Below are 26001 nucleotides of genomic sequence, written 5' to 3' on the forward strand. Positions count from 1 at the left end.
TGTCAATCAAGCGGGCTGCTCTTTCTTGGATGGTTCTATGGTTTTGTTGGAGCTGCACTCATCCAGTCAATTCCATCACACTCCATCTACGCCTTGTAAATGGCAGACAGGCTTTGGGGAGTCAATGACGGGACCCTCTACCGCCATGCCCACCACGGAATTGACGCGGACGAGGGTCCGTCAACAGAAATCTCCGTCCACGTCAGCTGGGAATTTCCAGTCTCGTCCGAGCGAGACTGTAAAATCCCGCCCAATGGGTGAGTTATTGGCCACAGACTTCTGATCTGCTCTTGTAGCCAAGGTATTCATATGGCTTGTCCAGTCAGTTTCTGGTCAATGGTCACCCCCAGGATGTTAACAATGGGGGGATTTGAATGTCAAGGTGGGTATGGTTAGACTTTCTCTTGTTGTAGATGGTCATTGCCTGGCACCTGTGTTGCCCCTTATCAGCCCAAGCCTGGATAATGTTGGGTTCTTGCTGCCTGCGGGCACAGACTGCTTCAGCACGTGAAGAGTCCCAAATGTAACTGAAGACTGGATTGGCCAGGTTTATGGCATTAACAGCAACACCAACATATGCTCGAGTGATTTCCCCAGCGGAAAACACAGCTGCTTGTCCTTGCAACAAAGTTACGGTTAAAAATAAAGATGAGACATACAATTCATCCACAACATCCAGATCTCAGAGTTTAAGGAGCTGGATCATCTTCGCCCTCAGTCATTTCTCCCATGATAACTTCAGCTCTTTAAGCTCTTTCTCCGTTGCTGAAAATCAAAGGTCTCACTCAATCTCCTCCGAGATCCTTCAGACAGATAAAGATCCAGAATGGCACACGCTTATGCCTGCTTTTCTTGCAGATTCTGTCCAAGATGATAAAGGCGGGAATGCTCGGTTGTGTTTGCCGGAATAAGGGCAATCTCAGTCCGTGTTCTCTACCAGAGATTTGCATTCCGTATTTAGGTTATCACAAATGTATCTGTCAACCAGCGGGTGAATATTGACCCAATGGGTGGTGTAAATGTGCTTATCTTTATACCTAGCGCGCTCGGATCAGCATGCAACACCAGACATGTATTGCGACTTTCATTTGTTTTAATGGTTTTATCAAAAAAATCTGATCAATTGATATTTGGAGGAGAATTCATTGCTGGATTGCTGGTGTAAAGTCTAAATGATGACATGATGGATGCTACTCTCAAATAGCTCTCCCTGGCTGCGCCGGGTTTTAATCCGTGCAGTTGTGAATATTTTAAACTTTAAAAAGGGCAAATCTGGAGAGAGATGCGATATAAGACGTCACAACCGCAACACTCAATTTAGATTTTAACCTCTTCGTAGACGAAGAAAGCTTTCTTCCTGCTTTCTGACAGTCGGCGTCCTTTGTCTGTTATTGTACTTGTCAAACCGGGTGGGCGACAGTAACACATGGGGGGGGGGGGGGAGAGCAGTGTCAAGTCACCCAGCTGTCAGAGACCCCCACACCCAGAACCGTGCAGACACACCGCTCAAAAATCAGGGCGGCTGGCTGGCCACAAAGTGGCTGATCCCATCTCAGTCTCATCGCAAACTTATCCGGCTGCTGCTGCCTTCCATCGCCCAGGGAAAAAAGAGTCCGACAATTAGTTTGAGATCAAATCAACGTTTGAATTGAAGGGATTGTAAAAATAAAGACACCGCCTTCTTGAGTCTAAAATCATTCCAGCGCCAAATAACTGATTAAATTATCACCATTACCATAATTTGTGTGCATATGTTTAATTTTTCCATTATAGTTCTTTTAAAAGAGTGAACAGGCTATATATTTTTTAGCTAACTCCCCGCATCATACACAGTATTTGCTAGTATCCCCCTCCCACAATACACACTGGAGGGTGTGACCCCCCCACCAACACCCCAGCTCCTGTAGAGCAGCCAGCACTGGGATCACTGACTCCAGCTCGGCTGCTCTCCCTCCCTCACTGATCATGTGTTAAGACTCTCCTCTCTCTCTCCCTCTCTCTGTGTGACTGCATGGACAATTGCTGGTGTGTTTCTTGGGGCGTCTCACACTCACCAGGTCCCTGTCAGCTGCAGTCGCCTGCGGCCAGCACAAGGCTGTCACCCATCCGCGGCGGCACAAGCGGAGTCTGATCAGCAGCAGTTAAGCTGCAAACAAACAGCTCGCCACAAACACACACACATACACACACCTCAGAGGAAGAGCAAGCGGAGTGTGTGCAGGTGGATAGAATCTCTCAAGGTAAGAATGGTGGTTGTGTATGTGGGTGTGTGTGTGTGTGTGTGTTTTACACTCCCGTTGCACTCCTCTCTGTGCCAGCAATGGGCTGGAATGCAAGGACCATTGCAATCCCCGGGACCGTTTCTTCTTAAAGGTAAACATTTTGCTTTCTCCCCTTAACCATCGGCTTAGAAACAAAACCATTGATTCATTGAATCGACGGCAGCTCTCTTGTGTTTAGAATGGCGTCCAACAGCAGCTGGGCGTCTTTTGAAATCTAATCTACAGGAGCAATCAGGGACCGTGGAGTTTTGGAAAATGGTTTTATTTTTGGCAGCTTCGTGTACCGCCAAGGTTTTTTTCGCGAAATGTTTCCACTCCTTGTTGGAATGTATGGCAGCGGATAGCACGGACTCAGGCTTGTTAAAGCGCTCTGGTGAGAATGATTCTTCTCACTGAGGCAATCCAGCCCCAGTCCTGTTCTCTGACAACAATAATCTCACTCTTGGTGTCCTCGTCGCCCTGTTCAAGAACACCGTTGTTCAGCCTCTCGTTTGAAAATACCAGCCAGCTGATGCCCATTCGATTCGGGCTGCCCGCACTGTGCTCAGGATGACAGACTGCCTCTCTCTCTCTGTGTCTAACTGATTGAAGTGAAGTGTTCTTGTCCCCGGCTCTCAGCACTTTGGATGCTTGTTAAAAATTGTTTACCCGCTAACTTGCTTTGCATTTTTTAAGACACCCCATTGCACCAAAATTAAATCATTTGTTAACTAAAAGTGTGGGTAGCATATAGGATGGTAAACTGGCGTGTAGAATTTGTCAAACTCGATTAGTACTCTGTTTCAGAATGACGGAAGTGATGAGCAGCTGCGAGCCAGTAATGGAGGATTTTACTTTAAACCAGACACCAGAAGAGGGAAGACTCCCCTTCCAGGTAATGTGTCGGTTGTGTGTCTATATGTGTGCGTATGTGTGTGTCTATGAGTGTGTGTCTACGTGTGTGTGTCTGAGTATCTGAGTGTTTTTGTGTGTGTTATATGCGTGTCTATGAGTGTGTCTTTATGTGTGTGCCTATGAGTGTGTCTTTGTGTGTTTATCTATGAGTGTTTCTTTGTGTGTGTCTCTGTGTGTGTGGCTATGTGAGTGTGTGTCTGAGTATCTGTGTTTTTGTGTGTGTCTATGTGTGTGTCTATGAGTGTATCTTTGTGTGTGTCTAAGTGTGCTTATGAGTGTGTCTTTGTGTGTCTATGACTGTTTCTTTGTGTGGGTGTCTGTGTGTGTGTTTACACATGTTTCTTTGTGTGCATGTCTATGTGTGTATTTACACATGTTTCTTTGTGTGCATGTCTATGTGTGTGTTTGTGTGTGTCTGAATGTTTCTTTGTGTGGCTGTCTATGTGTGTGTTTATGCATGTGTCTTTGTGTGCGTGTCTACGTGTGTATTTGTGTGTCTATGCGTGTATCTTTGTATATGTATCCATGTGTGTGTGTGTCTATGAGTGTATCTTTGTGTACGTCGTGTCTGTGTGTGTTTGTGTGTCTACGAGTGTGTCTTTGTATGTGCATCTGAGTGTGGCTTTGTGTGTATCTATGTGAGTGTGTGTTTGAGTGTGTATGAATGTGATGAGTGTCTATGAATGTCTGTGTATATGTGTGTGTTGAGGGGGGGGGAGGGAAATAGGAGGTCAAGGTGCTCAACAATATACATCATCTTAACTTTATATTTCTTGCTCTCATTTCCCGCTGTCACATTCTGCACACCAGGTTGGCAGTCTGTAGAAGTGACGGTTTGTTACTCGCACACATGCGGGTAACCGCCTGTGTTCCCGCTTGAGTTTATTTTTGCTTCTGTCACCAGACAAACAGTGCGAAGAATCACTTCAGCAGTGTACATTTTATCACTCCATTATAATCACATAAATTATAGATGTATGAAACAAAGAATGGCAACTTTGCATGTTTAACTGGGAACTATATTCGTTAGAATTGTTGACATGTTCGCCATTATCAAGGGAAACACTGACACATTGATTAACGATGACCAGTTTCTATATTCCCCAGAGTTGGGCAGTAAACTTGAGATCTCAGCTGACCTGGAGGGTTTTTTTCTCCACAGTGGCAAGATGAAATGGTTTCAGTCATTAAATGAATCAGAAAGCTGGAGGTGTTGGAGGAGGATTATGTGCTTGACGATGTCAAAGATAGCAGTGAGGTCAAGCAGAGATAATGCACCATAGTTACAATCACAGAGAATGTGATTAATGACTTTAGGGATGCTAGGGCTATTTTGGTGCTGTGGGGAGAGATGAAAACTCAGTTGGAGGTGTTCAAATAGGGAATGTGGGAGAGGTGGGTAGGCATCTAGGAGGTGACAACACAATCAGGGATCCTGGAGTGTAAGGTCAGGTTGTAGATCAAATTATATTTAGCGGTGACTGAAGGGCGAAGATTTCTTTTTGAGGGGGGAGGTGATAACAGTTATTTTTACAGATAAGGTTAACAGTGCTTGAAGAGCAAACCACTCACAATGCCAAAAGTTTAGTGGGAAAAGGGATGTAGAGAACAGGAGTTTGATGTCATGAATGAGGTGAACATGGAAAAGAAATCCATAGAAATTAGATATTTGTTGATTAGTGTCTCAAGTGGGCTTACATTAACACTGCAATGAAGTTGCTGTGAAAATCCCCAACGGGAAACACTGCGGAGCCAGTTCAGGTACACTGAGGGAGAATTTTAGCATGCCAATGCCCCTAACCAGCATGCCTTCCAGGCTGTGGGAGGAAACGAAAGCACCCAAAGGAAACCCACACAGACACAGGGAGAAAGTGCAGACTCCACACAGACAATGACCCAACCTCGGAATCAAACCTGGGTCCCTGGCGCTGTGAGGTAGTAGTGCTAACCACTGTGCTACCATGCCATAGATGTGATGGATCCACAACTAGGTTGGAAACAGAGGAATAAGGCTTGGTGGCAGAGAAGGAAGCAGACAGTTTCTATTGGACATGAAGCAAACCATTAATTCCATGCATTCCGTGAAGGAAAAAGGTAAGGAGATGATAGATAATCATTAGTAATTAGATAAACAAGTCAGGAATTACCTTTCCTCACCAGAATGAAATGTGACTAGTGACCCATTCTGGAAGGATGGAATTTTACTATTTTGAGACTAAGTGTGGTAGTGGGTGTCTCCGGTGACTTCCGTCCCAATGGTCAAAATAGCAGAATCGTGTGTTTGGACCCTCATTAATTATGCACAGGTGAGTTTCCCGCCTCAGCTGATGGGTTCAAAGGTCACAGAACCATATTTAAATACCAGTCCATTCACACTCAGATCACTCTTTCAGCCCACCTGTCTTCAGGCCATGCAGAATGTCAGCAACCCAGAAGAAAAAGCACAAAGAAGAAATCTGTTCCTTGATTCAACCACTCTCACCCCAAGTCCATCACCTGCAAGGCAGCCATGCCCGATTTGGACATCTACCAACTGCATATGAAGTCTTTATGCATCCACTTACAGTAGACAATGTGGTATCCCTCTGACCCCCTTGTTTGTGAGCTTTTCATGCAGCCTTGTTGGGATCCAGGTTCCCTTCCCTTGGTCTTCACTCTGCCTTCCCAATGTTCATCTTCTTTATTCACCTGCTTTTCCTCTGCCTGCCATTGTGAGCTCTCACCCTACTGCCACCCCCCTCCCTTTACACAGCCCCACTTTATCTTCATCAGGCTACCATCCCCTTACTAACACCCCTCCATCACTTCGCAAGACTTTCGGTTTCAACTTTCAGTTGAATTTCAATTGTGGTGGCTGCATGAATTTCACAGCACAGTGCTGTCCAGACAGACACTGATGTGTGGCATGGGAAGGTGACCCCAGGTGCAGTACTGATCCGGAATGGTGACACAGATGGATCCATGTGTCCACCAACACAGTACTTTCCATGAAGACCAGCTCGGCATGAAGATGAAGGGCAGGGATTGGTTTGCCCCAGCAGAGTGGAGAACAGTGCAACTATGGCAGAAAGTTTTGTTGCACTCGCCTCAAAGTCTTTTACCAACTCTTCTAATAAGCATTCACAAGATCCAAATGACGCAAATCGCATTCACGTCACTTGCCAGCCGGAAGACCATTAATCTTCCATTGGGATAACTGCAACATAATTTTACTCCAACTTTTTGATTCCCACCAGATTCTCCATGCCTTCCCGCCACCAAACCCATGGTGGGCTGCTTGAGAGAATTTTCCCCTAGAGTCAAGTGTCATCAGGAAAGATCTGACAATAGATGACTAAACCAGACATATGCCAGAAAAGTCAAATCTGCATCCACTGGATTGAAATGGAATAGGTAGGGGCTGCAAAAGGGGGCAAGATGAATGGATAAGATTTTCCTTGGGGCAAGGGTATCAACAGTGGGCTTGATAGAATAATTGAACAATAGAGGTATTACAGCAAATGGAAGTTAGACAGAATGGAATTTGCAAGTGCAGTTTTAGGTAATATTGTGGTAGTCTTTCTCCCCAGAGGTGGATACAGAAGTAATTTTAGTTGATGGAGGGTAAAGAAGGTGAATCATGAAGGATGAAAGTAAGTGGTTGGAGAGAAACTTGTCAGTGATTGAGACTAGATGATTGGAGAGGCTATAGGAGCTTGTGTGGCCAAGGGGGATGCCTGTCAATATGGGTAGGAGAGTTTAGAAGGAAGGTTACGGAGAAAGAGACCATTGAATTTGAATCAGAGAAGATAATGGGAGCTGAGAAGGAAATTGAAGTCACTTTAGATGTTTTTAAGCAATCATCATAGAGCAGGCTGTCCACTAATTGTTTCAGCAATAAGGTGGTACTATAAGGTGGATACCCTGATGTGGAAGAAAAGGGAGAAGCTACACATTTCAAATCTCCATAAAAAGCTAGTAAACTGTCAGCATGTTTTACCACATGCACATATAAATAAAATAGCTTCACATTTTAAGGATAAAAAAATCAGTCAACTTGAAAGTAACTTTTTTTTAGTAGGAAGAATTGAAAAATACAAAAGGAAGGAAGGTACCATTTGCAATAATAATCTATTTTTACTACAGATATTTCCTGATCCCCATGAAAAATCTGAACGATTTCCCAAGATGACAAAAAGACTGCCATCAATTGTGGTTGAACCAACTGAGTGTGGAGAGGTGGAGAGTGGAGAGTTGCGATGGCCACCTGATGAAATGAATGTACCAGAAGATGAGGAGCATCACCAAAGTGAATTAACATCTAAACCAAAAGTACCAGAGGAGGAAGAGGAAGGTAAATGTGTATTTCTTACAAATCCATTTCTATAATTATTTTAGTTGATTTCCAAGTTTATATTTTGGACTAATTAATACTAAAAAATGCCACACTTAAGAATTGTTTCCCTTACATTGAAGAAGAACTGATGTCACAAGGCAAGCTTATCTCCCTGTTAATTTTCATTTATAAACAATATTTGAAGGCATAACTTTCTTTTCAAATGGAAAGTACATACAATAATGACCTTCTCAATTGCTGCCTCCAGCAAAGGTATCCCATATATCTGCGATATAACGACATATTTAATCAATAAGACTGTCTCATTCAGGGTACAGCATGCCTCATTATTGTGTTACAGTTATGAGTTATGTTTTATTACAGCTATAATCTTACTAAATACAAACATGTTCAGCAATTTTATCTTTGGTCAGATCTCTGATCTTCTGAGAAATTGAGTTACAATTTTTAACACCACTATCTGCTCATTCATTAAACTATATATTTGAATAGAAACAGTTACCCCTCAATAAGAAGTATTTGTTCTAATAATGTTAAAACCTTGCTTCACTTTCTAAATGAAATGCAGCATTTACTGACTATATAATAATTTGAACACTACAAAACAGGAAAGTGAGGAATGGCTGATTTTTTTCTTTGAAGATTGTGCTTAAATTCTATTGTCAATATACTGCACCAGGAACCTGCACAGTATGAATTATTGAGGTATAATCTGTTGAAATCTTATTTCTTTTAGTGACTCAGCTAACTTACAAGGAAGACTTTAATGCCCTTCCCATGCCAGTTTGTGGTGGGGGCCTTCCTGCCCTCCTGCAAATTGAGGCTTTTAAGTGGGCATTTAATACCTGCTTAAGGCTTACGTCTGGACGCTGCTGGTATTAACCCAGTGGTGGCCGAGTGGGAGGCTCGACATGTGGACAGTAGGCTTCCAGGGTGGGGGCCCTCGTTCAAAGGTATTCAGTGCCTGATTGAAGGACTCAGCATCGGTAAGGTGGGACAAGTGGGGTGGTGGTGGTGGCTACAGAGAGCCACCTGCTGCCCTTGCTGTTGACACCCCACCCCCAATCTCCACCTTCTCTTGCTATCACTCACCTGTAGCCTGGGATCCAGTGCCTGTATTAGGCCAAGGGTAGGTGTCATACCAGGAGCAGCTATCACTTATCCAATGGCATTGCTATTTGATAGAACTGCTAATCTGTTTTTGGCCAGTTAAGTGCCTGAGTAATATTTAACTTGGTGGGCCTTTCTTAAAAAGAGGGACTCTTGCTGGCTCTCCAGCCATTACTTCCATTACATACTGTCGACAATTTCTGTCAGAATAAGGAAGTGTTATGGACAAGAGGGAGTTTAAACAGCTTTGATGTCTCCTCTCACCATCTGTTTGTAAACAGAAAGGTGTTTTGATTTTGATTTTGATTTTCCCCTTTTACAAATGTCGGCATATTTTCCCAACCCCTCAGTTTTGGTCTGATCCAATTTCTATTAATAACCCCACGGCAAACTCGAGATATGGTAAACACAGAGAGTTAGTTTATTTTCAGACACTCAAATACAGGAGGGGGTTGCAACAAATCTTCCTTTTCACTCATGCAATAAAAAGGGGGGGGGGAAATAAAGATTTAAAGGGCTATAATATATTCTTTCACAGAGGTCGGCGGGCAAAAGACTGATGCTGTATAATTCATTCTTCTAGTAGAGATAACTTCTGCAATGGGGTAGGCATGTGGAGATGAGTTAGTCTTATAGGTGATGTTATAGAAGTTCAGGAGTTCCAGTAGGAACAGTATTGATGGAAGCCAGGCACTCGCCTGACTGAACCTTTATTCTGAACTGCTGCTTGCTAGATGGAAGATGGCTGACTACTTGGCAATACTGCAAGACAATGTAACTCGTTCTCCTAGCTGGGTGAGGGGGAGAGAATCATGTGATTCCTATATCTCCACTTTGGCTTTGACAAAGGTTGCATATTCCTTTCTCTGGGTTCCTGGGACTGTTAATGTTTCAAGAATGAAGACTTTCAGAGGAAGCTGCAGGCTCCTTTATCATAACAGACTACTAGTCTCCAGTGGCCAGGACTGGCTTGGGAAATATAGATGGTCTATGTATAATTCTGTTTGAAGTTGGTTTCTGCAGCTCAAGGTTTGTTAGTGACTCTTCAGAGATAACGAGGCATAAGGTGCTGTGATATTGCCAAATGGCTACCATCATTCGAACGTACAGTCAGACATGGCTCCAGTCATTTTAAAGTCTTTGTCCAGTTATTAAATTTTAGGAAGTAGCCTTCTTTATATGTATAATTCATAAAAATATAGTATGAGATCCTATCTCTGTTACAGAAGTTACAAATAAATGATATTTATTAGCAGTCTGGTACAGTTGAGAACATCATAAAGATTGACAATCACATGCAATTTTTCTCAGTTACTGCAAATTCCATTTGCCATATGCTAATGCTTTAAGTCTTCTCCTGTCATCTTCCAATCTTCTTTTGAATCATGCCAGGGAACAATATTTCAGCATCAACCACTTAGGTGGTTGTTGTTCATATTGTATTTGACCCTATATGGAGAATGAACATTGGCAGACTAAATTCTATTCCCACCTGACATGCATACACATGTACTTTCCAGGAACTATTATTGTGTTATTGGACTTGATCAGGATTCGGAAGCCTAGCTAACACTTCTTCTGATTAGCATGTAGATTCAAGCCAGTTGTCACTGCTATATTTTACACCTTTTAATAATGTTACAGCACAATATACATATTACAATTATTGATAATATTTTCACTGAAAACAAATTGTTGTGGCGTACTGGTATAATAAAGCATTATGTTACATTATGGTTTCGCCACAATTTGCAGTCAGAAGTGATTCTAACTGTTTTTTATTTTAGTTAGGCTTGTCCTTGCATGTCTAGATTTTAATTTTTTTGTGTGGCAATTTGTCAAAAACACAAGCTGATAACATCACAGTGAAAGAAACGGCACCTCTGGGATCCGAGTAAACAGGACAAGCAACTGTGTATCTCATTAACCAATCAGACTGATGGATTGCAAAATTAACAGCATAGGGGCTGGGAAGGAAGTGTAAATTAGAGTGGGTGAACTAAATGCAAAAATCAGACTCAGAAAGAGAAATAAAGAGGTGAAAATATTGGATTAAAAGAGAAAGAGAAAAGATACAGAATAGACAAGTTTTAAAAAATGTAAACACTATATTTTAAAAATCTCTTAACAGTGAAATGCTGCAAGGAACAAAATCGCGCTCCTGTATTAGTGAATATTCAGTGTGAAAGAGATAGCAGTGATGAGTTCATGTCATGTTATTAAAAGGATACTCAGAGCTGAACTGTTCTAGTGCAGGGGGCTGGTGGGGCATTGTTCTTCCTCCTCCTCCAACCCCTGACCACACCCGCCCCTGTGGAAAAGTCAGTCATGAATCAACAAATTTTAAAAAAGGCTGGCCCGCAGTGACCTGAACAAAGTGACACTGGGACCTCTGCCCCTCAGGCACAGCAAACCCTGCCCTGGAGAGCTGCCGGCCAGCCTGATTAGCGGGAAGATGGTGGGCTCACCATCTGTGCTGCACATGCCCCTTCTGCTGTGGATATGCTGGTGAGGGCTGTAAAATTGCTCTCCGACTGAAGTGCTAAGAGTTAACTGTTGTTGTTCACATAAGTACAGAAACTGGAAGCTTTTAAATGTGTGTCAATAGTAAGGCAGACACCATTTCACATTTTTGTGAAGCTAATGACTTTAACCTCACCATAATTCCGACAGCAACTTTTTAACAGATTCTTTTATAACTTGTAAGGCCAGCATTTGTTGTCCAGCCCTAATTGCCCTTGAGAAGGTGGTGGTGAGCCACCTTCTACTGCACTCTCTGTGGTATAAGTACATCTACAGTGGTGCTAAGGAAAGAGTTCCAGTTTTTTGACCCAATGATAGTGAAGCAATGGCGATATGGTTCCCAGTTAGGACAGTGTGTGGTGTGGAAGGAAACCTGGATTTAGTGGTGTTCCAATGTATCTGCTGCCCTTATTCTTCTAGGTGGTAGAGGCTGTGGGTTCAGAAGGAATTGTCAAAGGAGGCTCGCTTTGCATCTTGTAGATAAGGCAGTGGAGGGAGTCAATGCTTAAAGTGACAGATGGGGTCCCAGTCAAGTGATCTACTTTGTCTGGGAGTGTAATGAGCTTCCTGAGTGTTGTTTGAGCTTCACTTATCTAGGCAACTGGGGAGAATTCTATCACACTCCCGGCTCGATTCTTGTAGACAGTGAACAGGCTTTGGGGAGTCAGGAGGTGAATAACGAGTTGCAGAATTCCCAGCCTGACTTGCTCTTGTAGTCATAGTATGTACTTCATTGATCTAGTTAGGCTTATGGTTGATGTTAATCCCCAGGATGTAAATGGTGGGAGAATCAGCAATGGCAATGTTACTGAACGTAAAGGGGAGATGGTTAGATTCTCCATTGTCGGAGATGGTCATGGCCTGGTACCTGTGTGGATAAATGTTCTATGTCTCTGATCAGCCAAGCTCTTGCTGTGTGTGGGCACCGACTGCTTTAGAAGCTGAGGAGTTTCAAATAGTACTGAACACTATGCAATCACCAATGAATATTTCCACTTCTGACCTCAATGAGCTTCTCAATTTAGACAAGAGGAGGAACAATAGAGTAGTAGAATAAGGGAGGCAGTGATGTAGTGGTACTGATGCTGGACTGGTAATCCAGAGACCCAGGGTAATGCTTTGAGGATCTAGGTTCAAATCCCTGCCACTGAAATTTAAACTCAATGAAAAAAATCTGGAATTAAAAGTCTAGTGATGATCATAAAACTATTGATGTTAAAAACCCATCTAGTTCACTAATATTCTTTTAAGGGAAAAAATCTGTCCACCTTGCCTGGTCAGATGACTCCAGATCCACAGCAATGTGGTTGACTCTTAAATACTCTCAGAGATGGGCAATAAATGCTGGTCCAGCCAGCAACACCCACATCCCATGAACGAAAGAAATTGTGAGGCATTTCTCCATATTGAAGTTTAGAGCATTAGTCATGCTGACATCTGTTTCTCATTAACTAGTTCAAAAGTACTTTAGGATGGAAAGGGGAGGGGCTATGAGAAGAGATTGCTTCTTACTTTACTTCAACAATAGTACTTAACAAACAAAGAGCAAAAAATATTTTTGGGTTTGGAATCCTGAGGTAAGTCATCTCCTGACTTCACAAAGCTTATTTTTCACTTGCCTGGATGAGTGTAGTTTAATGCTCAAGAAGCTCGATACTATCCAGGGCAAAGAGCCCACTTGACTGGTGTGCCACCAACAAACATTCACTCGCTCCACCACTCTTGCACAGTATCAGCGGCGTATATACAAGAGGCACTATAGCAACCTACCAAGGCTCCTTGGTCAACATCTTCCAAACCCATGACCTCTACCACTAAGAAGGACAAAGGCAGCAGCTGCATGGGAACACCATGTTCCCCTTCAAATCAAACAGCATCCTGACTTGAACCAATATAATCATTCTTTCACTGTCGAAGAAGGATCAATGTCCTGGAACTCCCTTCCTAACAGCACTGAGGGTACACCTGCACCATATAGAGTGCAGAGGTTCAAGAAGATGGCACACCACCACCTTCTGAAGGGTAATTAGGGATAGGCAATAACTGCTGGTCTAGCTAGTGAAATCACATCTGTAAAAGAATAAAGAAAAATATAAGTTATTTATAAATATGTGAGCAATTATATATATATATCTTCATTGGCATAGAGATTTGTTGAATTGGTGGAATAAACATAAGTTTATGATTGCTCTTTTGTGACATGTGTAAAGCATGAATCCTCCTCATTTTAGCATTAAGCTTCAGGAGGGAAACAGCTGGAGTAATAAAGAGGGGCAGTACCACTTAATGAATCAAATCAGCTGAGTCAACCCTAGTTAACCCCACATTTGTTTTTTTCCATTAAAGTGCTCATTTTCTGCGAAAAAATTAAGTGCATGTAAAGCTTGCTTTTACGTATAAAAGGAATAGGGTCATTTGCACTAAGGGAAGTGTTAATACTGTTTTATTTTGTTCTTTTTTTATTTCACTCATGAGAAACAGTTGGATAACTTTGGATCGTGCTTTCAATGATTGCCTGTCTGAGTGTAATAATAGTGTTCTATTTTCTAGTTACAAAGTAAATAATGTTAATTCTGTTCATTCTAGATGTATCATCACACCCCAGTCAAATACCAGAAATCGAAATAGACTATTCTGATCAAAGAACATCAGACAACTCAAATGACACCAGCTAAAAGCTGACATGGCCTGACTGGCATCCCACTGTGAATGTTTGGTCACAGACTGGAACCTGGTAGAGAACCTCAAAAAGGGATTCTGAGTCAACAGACTTGTTTGTCAAAAGGCTTCATCTGAATGTTTTGCAGTTACTTGAATTTCTGACATTATTTATATATGTGGTGGTTGATGTTACATAGGGATAGTATTTATTGTTTATATATTGTCTGTGTCTTAAACTTCAAGCATTAAGTACACATTTAAGCGTTATGTTCATACTTGATCAGCAATGTATTTAGTTGCCTATATAGCTACAGATGTAGTAGCTGCTTTTATTCTTCCTCTTCTTCTATGTCAATCACCACACCTGATCCAGATATTGGAGTAAAATACTCATTACTAGCAAGCATTCACTAGTGTTCCACACATGTTAGTGTAAATGTGAAATAAGTATAAGAAAAGACAAATTAAACAAATTCTGTCATAAGAAAACAAACTAGTATTGTTCGCTTAGGTGCAAACACCTTGGATGGATTTTGAATTTTGGAATGCCAGGGGCCTTCAGCTGGCCAGGTTCTGGAACGTTACAATGGTTAAACACTGTGATTTATGAACCTAAGATAAGGTGGACAGAAATCAATTAGCTATTTGAGAAAAACCCAAGTTTGAGGTCTTGTTATTCTAAACCTTTTCCATTTGCAAGTTGACAGCGCAGCCTGTTCCCAGGCAACGGGAGAAATGAGTAGCATTGAAATGAATGGAGATAGCAGAAGAAAAGTAATGCAAGGACCTACTGAAGGGTGCTATGCCTAAACTCTGCATGTAGATCATCACATATTATTTGCAATATTTTATATGGAAGTGTCTTTTATATTTGCGTTACAGTTCATTTTGAAATCAAAAGCTTTCAGTTCTTCCTTGCATCATCACAATTAAACATGTATGTTGCAATGTCAGTTTAGTTGCAGAATACCTGTGAAACATTGGGCAGATTTTCATTCCTCTAACATCATTAGATTACATTCAGTATAAAAGGATTAACAAACCTGTTTTACAGATGTTATTAGATAGGTATATGATAGGTATATGAGATGATGTCAGATAGAGGAGAATATTTTAAAAAGAGTCAGAGGAAATTCAATGCTGCAAGGACAGAGTTTATTGGAAATTGTGTAGATCACTAAATAATGCTAAAGGTGCACAATTTGAACAATGTAGCAGACCTGGACAGACAGCAGCAATAAAACCCAGCTACAGTGCTGTACTACCAATGTCATCATTATCTCTTCATAGGGGAAGCAGTGGCATAGTGGTACTGTCACTGGATTAGTAATCTAGAGGCCTGGGTAACGCTCTGGTGACTGAAGTTTGAATCCCACCATGGCAGATCCGAAATTCGAATCCAAAAAAATCTGGACCATGTTTGTTGATTGTTGTAAAAACCCATCTGGTTGATTAATGTCTGTTAGAGAAGGTAATCTGCCATACTCACCTGGTCTGGCTTACATGGTTGACTCTTGAATGCCCCTTCAAGGGCAATTAGGGATGGTCAGTAAATGCTGGCAACCCTAATTTTAAAAATTGATTTAAAAATTCAAAACTTAATACCAGTGAAGAAGCTACACAGCCTGTCCACGAAGCTCTTTCCTAGATACTGTTTTCATCTGGGCCTCAATCATTCATAAAACCAGCATCACATACCTGTGGAATGGATGGAATTCCAAAATAATCATCCAGTTCTAAAAAAAAACCCATTTGAGTATTTTTGATGGAAAATGGGGAATCAGAAACATTCCCTGTTAACATCATTTCCTCCACAATTTGACTTGATTTGTTATATTGGCACGAGAGAATAGGAATTGATTTAACCAAAACCACTGATATTAAATGCAGCAACAGAACAACCAAAAAAGTAATTGAAGTTGTGCCAATTCAAACCATGGCTCATTCTTAAGTTAGCGTTTACATGCATTATTTATTGGGAAATAAACTATTAGGTTATAATTCCACCAATTAATGTTTAGTAGTCAACAAACACAGGTGGCAATGAAATGCATACTGTACCAGAGAAAGGTTCATATTATGTTAGATAATTTCCATCTCCAATGCTCTCATTCACATATCATACTTCTGTGCTATTCTACAAATTTGGAGTAAGGATAAAAGATCAGTGTTATCTGCACTGTACAAGATTATGTTGAAGGTTTCCTTGAAATATTTTAGATCCGCTGTTCTTGTACATTCTGAACAGTAAAATGGCACAATCTGAAAAGGATGGGGGAAAGGAACATAAGGTGGAAACTTATTCTGTCAGGTTTTCATCACTTGTAGCCTGGGATTGAAAATTCTTCAGGAAGTCAATGGATGGGGACTTTGCACCCTCCCTCTCCCAGTGCATGGCCAGACTAAACCCTGGCAGCAGTGGAATACAGCAGTTTTTAATATGCCCATTTCTATATTTGGAAAACAATAAATTTAAATCCAGAATTTTCAACCTTTTAATTTCACCTAACTCTGATGTGCTGTCGCTAAGTGTTGCAGTGAAATTCTTCCTCACTCCTCCTCTGGTGGGACACGTGTTCTAGTGTGCCAAAATGATGCAGACATCCATCCAAAGTACATAAGTTGACTGACTCCATGATTTCTAATGGGAATCAGCATCTGACCCATTGATGAGGAGGGGTCCTGAACACTGCTGCTGATTTAACAATGCAGAGGTCCAGCAGAATGTTTGCATCCACTGCCTATTTATACAACGGTTACATTTATACTAAGTTTACGATTCACCCTCAGATCTTGATGGTAATGTAATTTTAATGATTCCTTATATAATTTAACATATTCTTATGGATAGCCTGAGCTAACATCATTATGCTGCTGCTTTCCATTCTTTCACCTTTAGATCACTGTGGTTGATTTGAATACTTTCAATTTATTACATCTTCTTTTCAAACTTAATCACAACTCTGTTTCTTAAATGTTGGGCTCATTTTCAACCTTACCCAACAACAAGAAAATAAATTGCAACATCTTAAGTATGCTTTCTTCTGCTAAATGCCAGCACTCACCAAAAGCAGGCTGACATTCCTTGAAACCTGCCGCTCAATGTTTGGTCCTGAGGTGTACGCATACATGAATGGATGTAACCAGCTAAAGGGAGAGATTATCTGTGCAATACAGAGGTCATTTCACTTGTGCTGACCAAGTGAAAACAGTGCATAGAGCTCTGCCCTTGCTGGGGCAGGAATTCAGCTCACGGTTACCACGAAATTCCATTAAAAGGAAGGTGTTACTCCTTCATAGCTCAAACATCTGAGAAATGTCTGCTGCCAAACCAAACCCAGTGGCTCTATCCATTTGCATACTTAAAAACTGTGTTGTGAGGTGAAGAGAGAAGGGCATGGATACCAAATGCTAGGTGCTGGGATAGTTTCCTTCCACCACATGTTTGAAATTATATTAGCATCCAAAAATGGGACACTGTTTGAACCATTGTCTGTTTCCAAAGCACTCACTTACTTCAGTGAAAGCTCGGCACTTTCTACTTTTTGTGCTATAGCAATAGAACCTCATATGGCAACAAAACATAACTCAGTTCTCAGTTCTGTGACCATTTCCAATTCAGTACCAGCCTTTAAAATAGACGTGCACATTTGTGATACTGTACCTGAAAAATACAGGTCTGACTTTGTTTCTAGTAGTTTGTTTAGCAAGAGGTGTACGTGCCACTTTCTTGTTTCTACAATTCAACATTTCTGATACTCTGCTGAGCTGTAATTACAACACATTTTGTGCATATGGTTTCAAAATAAAATGAATTAGAAAAAACTTTGTCTTTAAATTTTATTTCCTTATTGATAAATTAGACACAACATCAAGCATAGAAGATTTTTCTAGAAAGCTTTAGTATGAACAAACATGCTTCTTGTTATCTATCTGGTGGCATAATTGTTAGTACTGCTGCTTCACGGTGCTGGGGACCTGGGTTCGAATCCCGGCTTAGGTCACTATCTATGTTGAGTTTGCACATTCTGCCAGTATCTGCGTGGGTTTTCTCCCACAGTCCAAAGATGTGCAGGTTAGGTAGATTGGCCAGGCTAAATTGCCCCTTAGTGGCAGGGGGACTAGCTAGGGTAAATGGGTGGGGATAGAGCCTCGGTGGGATTGTGATTAGCACCAGACACGATAGACCAAATGGTCTCCTTCTGCGCTGTAGCATTCTATGATTCAAGATGTTCTTTAAAAAATTTGTTTCACTGGATAAAGTAATATGGTCAAAAGGTTTCAAGTAACCACCTACTATATTTCCAGATGATTGTAGTCTGTTTAAAGACGATATTAAAATATAGAAAACAACTTGTTCTCTCATTGGCAAAGTTTATATGCAAAAACTGTCTCCTAACTATTCTTTCCTCCTCTTTAATTCTTTGTGTCATAGGAATATAGGAGCTGGAGTAGGCCATTTAGCACATTGAGCCTGCTCCGCCATTCGAATAGATAATTTTTCCCCACCATCCCCATCCCTTGGTTCATTAGTATCCAGAAATCTACCAATTTCTGTTTTAAACATCCTCAGTATTTGAGCTTCCACAACCCTTTGGGGTAGTGAATTCCAAAGATTCACTACCAAAATCACAGTTCTAAATGGCCTGCTCCCTATTCTGAGACTGTGTCCTCTTGTTTTAGATTCAGAGGAAATAACTATTTACATCAACCCTGTCATGTCCTATAAGAATTTTGTAAGTGTCAAAGATTTAATATCTTATCCTTCAAAATCTAGAGTATGAGCTCAGTTTCTTCACTCTCTCCTCATAAGACAATCCCAGGTTGAGTCTGTTGAACCTTTGTTGCATCCCCTCTTTAGCAAGCATATCCTTCCCAAGATAAGGAGACCAAAATTGTACACAATATTCCAATGCAGTCTCACCAAGTCTCTACACAATTACCGCAAGACTTCTTTACTCTTGTACTCAAATTTTCTTGCAATAAAGATCAACATATCATTTGTCTTCCTAATTTTTTGCTGCATCTCCATGATAGCCTTTATTGACTCATGAACAAGGACACCCAGGTCCCTTTGAACATCAACACTTTCCAACCTGTCACCATTTAAGAAATATTCTGTCTTTTTGTTCCTCCCAAATTGGATAACTTCACAGTTAGTCGCATTATATTCCATCTGCCATGTTCTTGGCTAAATCCCACTGAAGCTTCATTGCATCCTCCTCACAACTCACATTCCCATCAAGTTTGTGTCATCAGCAAATTTGGAAATATTACATTTGATTCCCGCATCCAAATAATTTATATAGATTGTGAACAGCTGTGGCCCAAGTATTAATCCATCAGATATCCCACAAGTAACAACCTGCCATCTGGAGAATGGCTTGTTTATTCCTGTTTTCTTTCTGTTAACCAATTCTCATTACTGCACTGGCTTATCAGTCTTGATTATTATGCTCAAGTTTAGGAGTGGGGCTTGAAACTAGAACCATGTAATTCAGACACAGGTGTACTACCAGCTGAGCTAGAGCCGATACCACTTTTAGCTTTGGATGCCTGAAACACTAGATCCTGAAGTCCTGAAAGATAGTACCATGTTTCAAGGGCTGGAAACTGGCTGGTGTCCATTCTCAACAACAGGAGCAGTAACATGCATTTATATAGCACTTTGAGTGTAATAAGTAACGTAAAAATGGACTGTAACAGCTTCTACAAGTATATAAAAAGAAAAAGATTAGTGAAGACAAATGTAGATCCTTGATAGTCCAAAACAGGAGAATTTATAAAAACAAAAAGACAGAGCAATTAAACAACTAATTTAGTTCTGTCTTCAAGGAGGAAAGACACAAATAGCCAGAAACACTAAGGAATCAAGTGTCTAGTGAGAAGAAGGAATTGAAGGAAATTAGCATTACTAATGTTGGAGAAATTGAGGGGACCAAAAGCTAATAATCCCTGGGCTTAATAATCTATAGCCCAGGCTGCAAAAGGAGCAGCTATAGAAATAGTAGATGCATTGGTTGTCATCTTCCAAAATTCTGTAGATTCTGGAACAGTCCTGGCTGAGTTTAACCCTGATTTAAAAAAGGAGGAAGGGAGAAAACAGGGAATTACATACTGCTTAGTCTGATATCAGTAGTAGGGAAAATGCCAGAGTCTATTATAAAGAATATGATAACAGGACACTTCGAAAATATCAACTTGATTAGACAAAATCAGCATGGATTTATGGAAGGGGGATCATTTTTGACAAATCTACTGGAGTTTTTTGAAGATGTAACTAATAGAATAGATAAGGATGAACCAGTGGATATGGTTAATTTGGATTTTCAGAAAGCTTTTGATGAAGTTCCACATAAGAGGTTAGTCTGCAAAATTAAAGCACATGGAATTTGGGGTCATATTTTGGCATGGATTGAGAATTGGTTAGCAGACGGAAAACAGAGAATAGGAATAAATGGATTGTTTTCAAAGCAGCAGGCAGTGACTAGTGGGGTCCTGTAGGGCCCAGCTATTCACAATGTACATCAATGTTTTGGATGAAGAATCTAAACACACCTGTGATGTTGGGGACCTCTGGAGGAGGCCGAGATGAATCACCCAGTAGGCACATCTGGCTGAAGATTGTTGCAAATGCTTCAGCCTTATCTTTTGCACTGATGTGCTGGGCTCCTCCATCACTGAGGATGGGGATATCTGTGGAGTCTCCTCCTCCACTGAGTTGTTTAGTTGTCCACCACCACTTATGGCTGAATGTGGCACAATTGCAGAGCTTAGATCTAATCTGTCGATTGTGGAATCCCTTAGCTATGTCTATCACTTGCTTCTTGTGCTGTTGACACACTAGTAGTCCGGTATTGTAACTTCACCAAATTGACACCTTGTTTTTAAATGTCATAGGATCATAGAATAATAGAGTCATACAGCACAGAAGAAGCCTTTTGGCCCATTCAGTCCGCACCAACATAGTAGAAATACCTGAACTCCCACCTAATCCCATGTGCCAACACTTGGCCCATAGCCCTGAATGTTATGATGTGCAAAGTGTTTATCTGAGTACTTATTAAAGGATGTGAGGCAACCCGCCTCTACTATCCTCCCAGGCAGCACATTCCAGACTATCACAATGCTCTGGGTAAAGAAGACTTTTCTCACATCTCCCTTAAACCTCCTGCCCCTCAGCTTGAATCTGTGCCCCCTCGAGACTGACTCTTCAACTAAGGGGAACAGCTGCTCCTTATCCACTCTACCCATATCTCTCATAATCTTGTACAGCTCAATCAGGTCACTCCCTCAGTCTTCTCTGCCCCAATAAAAACAACCCAAGCCTACGCAACCCCTCTTCATAACTTAAATGTTCCATCCCAGGCAGCATCCAGCCCCTCCAGTGCAAGCACATCCTTCTGATAATGCGGCGACCAAAACTGCACACAGGATTCTAGCTGGGGCCTCACTGAAGTTCTATACAACTCCAACATGACACCCCTGCTTTTGTAATCTATGCCTCGATTGATAAAGGCAAGTGTCCCATATGCCTTTTTCACCACCCTACTAACATGCCCTTCTGCTTTCAGAGATCTGTGGACAAACACGCCAAGGTCCCTTTATTCCACAGAACTTTCTAGTGTCCTACCATTCATTCAGTACTTTATTGTCAAATTACACCTTCCAAAGTGTATTACCTCACACTTTTCAGGGTTAAATTCCATCTGCCATTTACCTGTCCATTTGACCATTCTGTCTATACTTTCTTGTAGCCCAAGACACTCTGCCTTATTGTTAACCACACATCTAATCTTTGTGTCATTCGCAAACTTACTAATCCTACCTCCCACATAGTCATCATGTCATTTATATAAATGATAAATAATACGGGGCCCACCATAGATCCCTGTGGTACTAAAGCACTAAAGCAGCTTTCTGTCATCACCCTCTTTCTCCTACAATTGAGCCAAATTTGAATCCACTTCATCAAATTATCTTGTATCCCACGTGAATTTAGCTTCTTTACAAGTCTCCCATGTGAGACTTTGTCAAAGGCTTTGCTGAAATCCATATAAACTACATTGACTGCATTATCCTTGTCAGCACAGCTGGTCATTTCCTCAAAGAATTCAATCAAATTTGTTAGACATGACCTCCCTCTGACGAGGCCATGCTGACTATTCCTGATCAAGCTTTGCCTCTCCAAATGGAGATAGACGCTGTATTTCAGAAGTTTCTCCAACAGTTTTCCTACTACTGACATGAGTCCCCTGTTTTATGTATGCCTGGTGTTTCTCCTAGCATGCTCTCCTGCATTCTTCATTCAACTAGGGTTGCTCCTACCTATAGTGTCATGGATAGATGCAACTGCAGACAAGATTGGTGAGGATGAGGTCAAGTATTGCATTCCTTCTTGTTGGTTCCTTCATCACCCTCTGCAATCCTAGTCAAGCAGCTATGTCCTTTAGGACGTGGCCAGCTCATTCTGTGGTGGTGCTACCAAGCCTCTCATGGTGATGGATGTGGAAATCCCCCACCCAGAGTACATTCTGCACTCTTGCTGCCATCTGTGCTTCCTCCAAGTGGTGTTCAACATGGAGGAGTGCTGATTTATCAGCTGATGGGTTGGTACATGGTAATCAACAGGAGGTTTCTTTGCCCATGTTTGACCTGCTGCCATGAGATTTCAAGCAGTCGAGAGTCAATGTTGAAGTCTCCCAGGACAACTCCTTCCTGACTAAATACCATTGTGCTGCCATCTCTGCTGAGTGTGTTCTGTTAGTGGAACAGGAATAATGTCAGGGATGTTATCTGTAAGGCATGATTCTGTGAGTATGACTGTGTCATGCTGTTGTTTGGGTTGTCCCAATTTTGGCACAAGTCCCCAGATGTTAGTAAGATGGACTTTGTAGGGTTGACAGGGCTGGGTTTGCTATTGTCGTTTCATTGTTTAGTCAGTACTGGGTGGTCCATTCCTTTGGAACCATTGAATAGAACTGAGTGGCTTGCTAGGCTATTTCAGAGGGTATGTGACAGTCAATCACATTGCTGTGGCTCTGGAGTCACATGTAGGCCAGACTGGTAAGCATGGCAGATTTCCTTCCCTAAAGGACATTAATGAACCAGATGGGTTTTTATGACAATTGACAATGGTTTCATGGTCATCATTAAACTTTTGAGTCTGGATGTTTTATTGAGTTTAAATTCCACCATCAGCCATGGGTCCTCAAACCATTGCCCTGGGTGTCTGGATTACTAGTCCAATGACAATAACACTGCATCACTGCCTCCCTTGCCCATTGGAAAATTAGAATTGTGTTGGGGTCCTGCACTGAGCTAAGGACCTCAATTTAAATAGCTAAAATAGTTGGGTTGCGAAGTAGAATAAAACAATTTAACATCTCTGATCAAAGAACAAAGAACAACAAAAATTACAGCATAGGAACATGCCCTTTGGCCCTCCAAGTCAGCACTGGCCATGCTGCCCGACTGACTAAAACCTCCCACCCTTCCGCGACCATATCCCTCTATTCCCATCCTATTCATGTATTTGTCCAGATGCCCCTTAGAAGTCATTATTGTTTTAGCTTCCACTAACTCCCCAGGTGGCGAATTCCAGGCACCCACCATCCTCTGTGTAAAAAACTTGCATTTAACCTGATCAATACATTTAACCTGAGATGTAACAGTGACAGTGGCATCACAAGATTACTTTCTTGAGAGATTTCCTGGTTTCTATAGCATTTATTGGGCCCAATATATAAATAACAAGGAATAGAACTAAAACTGCAGTTAACTTGATTTTAAAAATCCTACTTCTAAAATTCTGTTTGGAACATCTCAGTCTCCTAATTGCAACGAGAAAGCAGTAATGAAAATTGCTTAGTCATCGGCCATGATGAATCGTCTGACACACTGGGTCACCTTCCAATTTTGTAACAATTGCATGACATTTCATTGCTAATCTTTTCAAACGTATATCAGACTTGTAAGAGTTGGAATAGATGAGTTTTGAAAATAATGCTATTCATGGTATAATGATAAGCTTGTTCAGATCTAAGGAAAATAACTGTGACTAATTAATTTGGGAAATAAGCATTTTGTTTTTTCATAAATAATTAATGGCAGTATGGATATGTAGAGGGAAAGTTGGATTTGTAGCACTTCATTTTTAGATGCTACAAGGCCACATAAGTATCGAAAATGGGAGGTCCATAGGACACCTCCCATTTGGGAAAGGTGCTTGCATATGCATAACCTGCAACATACAGAACTGCAACTGGTGGAAATCAATGTGCATTGCTGATCTGACACTGATATTATCATTTTCAAACTGCACACTCCAGCCAAAACTCTGTCTTAACCTTCCATAGCCTGATGTTAAACCATCACTATTTTAAAGGAACCAAGAACAACTTACAGCCTTTGTTGCTGAATTATTTCTTCCAACTGCTGGTGTAATTGTATATGCTTTTGAAGCTTTCCTATCCTCATCAAAAGCTTTAACATTCTACATGTGGTGATCTGGCTGGTCTTGAAGAAGTTTTTTGATCATTTGCAATCTGTGCTGAGAAACGTTGCTTCAAGACATGAGTGACCAAGTAGAACTTCCTCTGAGAATCGGAACTTGACTGGGAAAACAATGAGAAGCAACACAGAACAGGAAAAGCTGCTGGAAGAGGGAAGTAAAGGATAGGAGATAAGCTCACTCAGCAGGAGGCTACATCTGTGTAGATCTTTCAGGAAAAATTATCTTACCTGGACTTCAGTGAGGATCACTGCATGAGATATCATCACAAAAGAGATTGTGACTGAAGTCTGTCAACTCCTGAAACCACCAAGTAAGGGAGCGACAGCATTGTTATAGCTTCCACGGTTGAACAATTGCCAACATATGTGAGCCACATGTTGTTGGTGCAAGGCTTGTCACAATCCAAAATCTTTAAGGATGAGATAAAGCACATGAATTGAAGGATAGAGTACAGGTTGATTGAGATTATTGGTAAGTGAGTGAAGTGAGATAAGAAGTGGATGAGGCCAGTGGAGCTAGAAATTGATCGCTTGTAGAATTTGACGATTGAAATCACTCAGTTTGAGACCCATTCTTGTCAAATAGCAAACTTAACCTTTCACTTCACCCATGTTCTTGGAACTCTAAACCTACCATAAAGCTCCATTGCTACTTCTTTTCTCTGGCTCCTGAGCATACATCCAGAGGGGCTTCTTCCCACCAATGGATATAGGTTTGGGTTGAATTTTTGCCACGGAGGCAAAAGACCAAGATCATTGCACAAGGAGGCCATGGCCCAACAGGCATCAGAATCGCATTTTCAGAGGCTTGCTCAGTGATTGTTCTGCTAAGCAAGTAACGATGGTTGTATTATCTCAGACCCTCTATCTCTGGCTCTCGTAGAAGAGTCAGTCGCCAGCTCTTCAAGGGATTTTTCTTGTCCCCATGGATCGATCCATACACTTTGTGCATTGGAGTGAATAACTGAGGCAGCGTGGACTGGAGAAGGTTGAAGGGCTCTTAGCAGTTGCTAGGAAAGTAAGTGCACACAGAGGGGAAACTTTAGTTGTGATCACTGGCAGGAGGGTGTCGAGGGAGGGCAGATCACTGGGTGTCTTGATAAATTGGAATTAGTGATGTCGTTCACCTAGGGGGAAGTAGGAGGGAATGCTCAATGCCCTCTATCAATTCAAGGCATGTCTGTCATTAAATGAATGTACTATCCAGCCTTGGCAAAGAGGGTAAAAAGCTACGTGCAAGATGTAATGGTGTGCAGCCATTTCTGGGGTGACATTAAAGTCTGCGGCTGATGCTTGGAAACACCGAGAAGCAAATAATTACCAGATCACGGTGAGTTTAACTGTGAAGTGCGAAGTATTTGACAATAAGGGCAAAACATGTGTAAACATCTGGCTGAGAGTTGTAGTCTCCTGTGGCAATGCATCTCAGTCATGGTAGTTGATCCTGTGGTGAGAGTTTAGCTTTTGTTTTGTTCATTTGCTTCTTTCCTTTCCCTTGCCTTTCTGATTCTGCCCTTCCCTGGGACAATGTCACCACTCATGACTATTGGGCCCAAAATCTGACCATCCCACATGCAACCCTCCCCCAGTGGGGATAAATAATGGCTCCATTGCTATCGAGAGTCTTCCTTCTCAGCAGATGGCCACCCAATTCTCCACTTTGTCCCTGTTCGCCTGCCC

The 26001-nt window shown here is 41.5% G+C and overlaps 1 protein-coding gene across 2 annotated transcripts; it reads left to right on the forward strand.

The window, feature by feature from the left end:
- Window positions 1-1963: 1963 nt before the first annotated feature.
- LOC145352553 (protein LBH) lies at window positions 1964-17676 on the forward strand. 2 transcript variants are annotated; one of them, XM_080202552.1, is made up of 4 exons: window positions 1964-2240; window positions 3069-3156; window positions 7302-7509; window positions 13732-17675. In XM_080202552.1, exons 2-4 carry the CDS (start codon window positions 3070-3072, stop codon window positions 13818-13820), a joined length of 384 nt encoding a protein of 127 aa, XP_080058678.1. In that variant the 5' UTR covers window positions 1964-2240; window position 3069; the 3' UTR covers window positions 13821-17675. The 2 variants fall into 2 exon arrangements, with proteins under 2 accessions (XP_080058678.1, XP_080058679.1); XM_080202553.1 differs by lacking the exon at window positions 1964-2240 and adding an exon at window positions 2276-2373 and having other exon boundaries at window positions 13732-17676.
- The last annotated feature ends 8325 nt before the right edge of the window (window positions 17677-26001 follow it).

This window comes from Carcharhinus amblyrhynchos, chromosome 14, assembly GCF_965287045.1.
Source record: "Carcharhinus amblyrhynchos chromosome 14, sCarAmb.v2.hapA, whole genome shotgun sequence".
NCBI lineage: Eukaryota > Metazoa > Chordata > Chondrichthyes > Carcharhiniformes > Carcharhinidae > Carcharhinus > Carcharhinus amblyrhynchos.

Bases quoted from the DNA above. Each gene is read 5' to 3' on its own strand.
- LOC145352553 (XM_080202552.1), top strand. From the start codon at position 3,070: ATGACGGAAGTGATGAGCAGCTGCGAGCCAGTAATGGAGGATTTTACT. The intron at 3,157-7,301 runs GTAATGTGTCGG...TTTTTACTACAG, and splicing joins AGGGAAGACTCCCCTTCCAG to ATATTTCCTGATCCCCATGA. The intron at 7,510-13,731 runs GTAAATGTGTAT...TGTTCATTCTAG, and splicing joins ACCAGAGGAGGAAGAGGAAG to ATGTATCATCACACCCCAGT.